The 4,190-nt window shown below is 37.8% G+C and overlaps 1 protein-coding gene across 1 annotated transcript; it reads right to left on the bottom strand.

Moving 5' to 3' along the window:
• Positions 1 to 4: 4 nt before the first annotated feature.
• Positions 5 to 3,948, bottom strand: LOC104868483 (zinc finger protein 518A-like; the record flags this gene model as incomplete). Its single annotated transcript, XM_010633287.2, has 2 exons — positions 3,770 to 3,948; positions 5 to 3,000 (listed from the first exon to the last, which is right to left on the bottom strand). A coding segment is annotated over exon 2 (2,868 nt), but the record flags the coding sequence as incomplete, so codon positions are not given.
• Positions 3,949 to 4,190: the final 242 nt, after the last annotated feature.

Here is a 4,190-nt window from a genome sequence, read left to right as displayed (position 1 = left end):
GTGGTCTTCCTGAAACAACATGGAATCCAGGCTGCTTAGCGACATGCAAGGGTATAAAAAAACCTTTTGGTGTTTGAACAAATACAGTTTTCTTCGGTTCTGAGTTCATAAGTGGGTTCGGCATATATAAAGTACCTGAATTTTGTGTAGTGGCTCGTAGTTTGTCCTTTACAAGCTGCTGCGTTATTATTGCATCTGACTGAGTCTTAAGTAATGTGCTAATACCTGAAATTCTAGGTGTCTTCTCTGCATCTCTCACGTCCTGTGAAACCGATAGCACTTGTTTATCTTTTCCATTACACTTTAAATTTAGACCATTTGTAAGGATACCAACACCAGCATTGCCAGAAGGAACTGGGAAGACACTTTCTAGTTTGATGTCTTTTGAAGATTCAACTACTGTTCCTTCTCCCTCAAGTTTCTGAAGTGACTGGTCACAATGAAATGTTAGGCTTTTATGTGGAACTTTAGAGTCCTGTTTTACATCATATTTTGGTTTTAATTCCTCCTGAAGTAATCGATTTATTTCAGGTGGCAAAATTTCTGATGCCTGTTGGCTCTGTAGAGAGAAAACAGATGTGATTCTAGGCATCATAAGGGAATCAACATTAGAAAAGTCATTCCATTCTGGTTTTTCATTCCCACTCTCTAAATTTTGGTTTTCATTAGTGTAGAGGTTCTGACCATCAGTATTTTGTCCTCTTTCTAAAACACACCGCTCTTCCAATTCAGCTTTCATTTTCAAAGCTCCACCTTTATCATTTGAAAGGCTGACAGATGCCAACAGGCTATCTGGGTTTGAGCTCTCCTTCCTCACTATGGATTCCGTCTCACTTACGGGTTGTTGAGCAACTGTTTTGCTGGATGAAGAGTCTCTCTGAAAGCTTTCACACAGTGCTGTTCCGGAAAGCCTACGACGTTTATTAGAGTTGTTCACTTTGGAGTAGTTATGAAAAGGTAATGATCCTTGGCTGGAGGAGTCAGCAGGTAGCTCAGAGCTGACATAATTAATGCAATAGTTATGCATATCTCCACTGCTGTATACGCTTGGTTTGTCAGAATGCTTGATTTTACTGGGACTTTTACTGACGGTGTTTGATACCTCAGGATGATGCTGAGTGATATGATTTCCCCACAAGTCAACAATATCCCTTGCTTCAACTTTTGTGGTCAAACTCTCTGACGCGGTACCTAATTCTGATGGTGCTGGCAAAGATGGCACACTTTTATTGAAATCCACTGTTTGAAGCATACTATTCCTTTCAGGTATCAAAGCCACTTCTTTCTCTGAAATTATTTTCCCTGAAAGTGTAGGAGATGAACATGAAAATGGAGCTGTTTTCATATACACTGTGTCACTTAACTCAGTTGTCACTCCTGTTAAAAATCCAGTGGTATCCAAAGTCGGAGGCTGCAAATTAGCAGTGCTGTCCTTTGCAGCATCTGACTGTGAGGCCGGTAAATGTAAGTTCTGCTTATTGGTAGGCAACAATTTTATCACAATATGTTGTTTTCCATCTAGCATCCTGAGGCCCATAAACTTAGCACTGTAGTTAGCTGGAATTGTTATTTTGTTATTTTTCACCATTAACACTGTAGGTCCTTGTAGAGCAGTCTTCAGGAAATCTGAAGTAGAATTTGATCCCTCATCAGCCCTATTATATTGTCCACTGTCCAAAAAGGTTGGCTTTTTGGATTCTGACTCTGTGGGTGTATCACTATTCTCACAATGCAGTCTTTCACTTTTGTCTTCATTTAAAAGCTCTTGACCGGGATGGTTCTGATCTTCAGATTTAATTTCCGTATTGCTTATTAAATTAAGCACTTGAGTGTTTTTCTCGATACTGCTGTCACTTCCACTGTTAACTTTCTTACGAATCCAGAATGCCTTCCTTGATGCACCTATTTTGTATCTTTTCAGAATTAGCTTAAGTCCTGCTGAAGTCTTTGCCATCTTCTTTTCACATTTCTCTTTCTCCAGTTTTTCTTTTGCGTATAAGTGTTCTTTATGCAAAGTTATAACATGTCTTACAAATTGGTCTTTCCTGGTGGTACTGTAATTACAATATTGACAAGTGAAAGGAAGGGCACCAGAATGAACATGAAGGTGCTTCTGAAGCTCTCCTTTGGTAAAACATATATGATGGCACTTACCACATTTGTAATGAATTTCATTGTGTCTGTGAATGTGCTGAACGAACGTGCCAACATCCTGGGTGGAGAATATGCACTTTTCACACTGGAAATTACCATTAACACAGTGTGTGGATATGAAATGCTTTGTCAAGTCCAATAAAGTATATACACACTCACTGTTACAAATGTCACATTTTACTAAAGTGCTTCTGTGGGTTTGGCGGTGTTGTTTAAATATCTGGAAGTCATTTGCTGAAAAACTGCACATTTCACAAGGATATGAAGGCAATTCACCATGGTGCCACATTTCAAAGTGTTTCTGCAAATCGTTTGGGCTATAACGAGTGCTATCTCCACATTTTAAACAGCTGAAATTGAGTATTTTTGCAGACATTTTTATACCCTCTTCTTCTGTTCTCTCAGACTTTTGAAGCAATATACACTCTTCTCCACAGCCTGTCTTCTTTATACCGACAGATTTTCTTGCAGTCTGCGGCTTGCTACAAAATAATTTTCTATATTTGTTAATTTCGTGTTTCATTAGGACTTCATTTGGAATATTTACCTTCGGCAAGTCAATTTTCACATCTTTAAGTTTATAATGAAAACTACTTTGTGACATTTTTAGTTTAGGTACTGACCTCATAGTATCAACTATCAGATTTTTCATGTTACATGCTATTTTGAAAGCAGTTTCTTTTTCATCACAAAGTAATTTGTTCAGTTCACATGGCATGATGTAATTTTAAAAATCCCAGTTTCTTTTGCTCTGAAAACTCTTGATGTTATCTGTAACTTAAACAGGAAGCAATGTTCTGTGGAGACATCGGCAAAATAACCAGGATTTTGCACACATCAATTCACCTAAAATTAAACAAACAATGGAAATTTTTATCACAAAATTGAACGTCAATTTTTATCTGTAAGTGTATTTGACACAAAGTAGAAGATACATATATTAGAGATAAAAAAAGATCTGCTTTTAAGTATGTCAAGAACAACTTATCAACAAGTAATATTTCAAAGTTAAAAATAACACTAATCTAGAAGTCTTGAAATGCAAGCTCTAGTTACAATCATGGTATACGATACTGGGAAAGCTTCTTTGAACCTCAGTTTCCTCATCTAATGAACCTTTAGATAAGTACCCCCAAGCACTAAGATTTTTATACTTAGGGTGATAATACAGTTTTAAAACAGGGTTTAGTAGCTAAATGTTGAAAGCAGCCTATATGTCCATCAACAGAAGAATGGATAAAGAAAACGTGGTATTCATGCACACTGGAGTACTACTCAGCCACAAAGAAGGATGCATTTGACTCGCTTGTAGGAAAGCAGATACACCCTGAAACCATAATGCTAAGTGAAATAAATCAGACACAAAAGGTTAAATATCATATTGTTTCTCTCATAAAGAAGTTCCCAAAAGTACAAATAATTTAGGAGCAAAATAAAAGACAGATGATAAGAAAAGATGGGAACAGACTTTCCAGAGTTGGGAATGGGATTTGGGGAAGAGGGGAAATGGAAGAGAGGAAGGGGGAAAGGAAAGTGATAAAGACGGGCTATGTGTATGTACCAGTTCCCCACAATGAAGGTATTCATTACGGATCACAAACATGTACAGTGGTACCTCGGTTCATGAACTTAATTGGTTCCACGATTTCAGAAAAGATGGCCACATCTGTCTTTGTGCTGGAAAGATGGCCACGGGGTCATGTTTCTCATCTGAAGTAGTCTGCAAACAAAAACAAAACTGTTACTCACACACCTTTTTGTGAACCAAATTGCTCGCAGACAAAATGTCTGCAAAGCAAGCTACCGCGTATTAATAATAAAAAGAAGAAAACAGTAACTGTGAGTCAAATAAACCTCTCCTCCTTTACAAAATGAAAATAAAATAAAGCAAAGCAGGGCTTTAACAATCCATTTATTTCTCTGTCGATCAAGTGATTGTTTGACTGGGACAAGGTCTTGCTAGGTGGCCCAGACTGGACTTGAACTCCTGAACTAAAGCGAGTCTCCTACCTCAGCCTCCTAAGTAACGGGGCCAT

Source organism: Fukomys damarensis, unplaced genomic scaffold (assembly GCF_012274545.1).
Source record: "Fukomys damarensis isolate Sample0158 unplaced genomic scaffold, DMR_v1.0_HiC HiC_scaffold_66356, whole genome shotgun sequence".
Lineage (NCBI taxonomy): Eukaryota > Metazoa > Chordata > Mammalia > Rodentia > Bathyergidae > Fukomys > Fukomys damarensis.
This window is presented reverse-complemented; position numbering and strand designations above follow the sequence as displayed.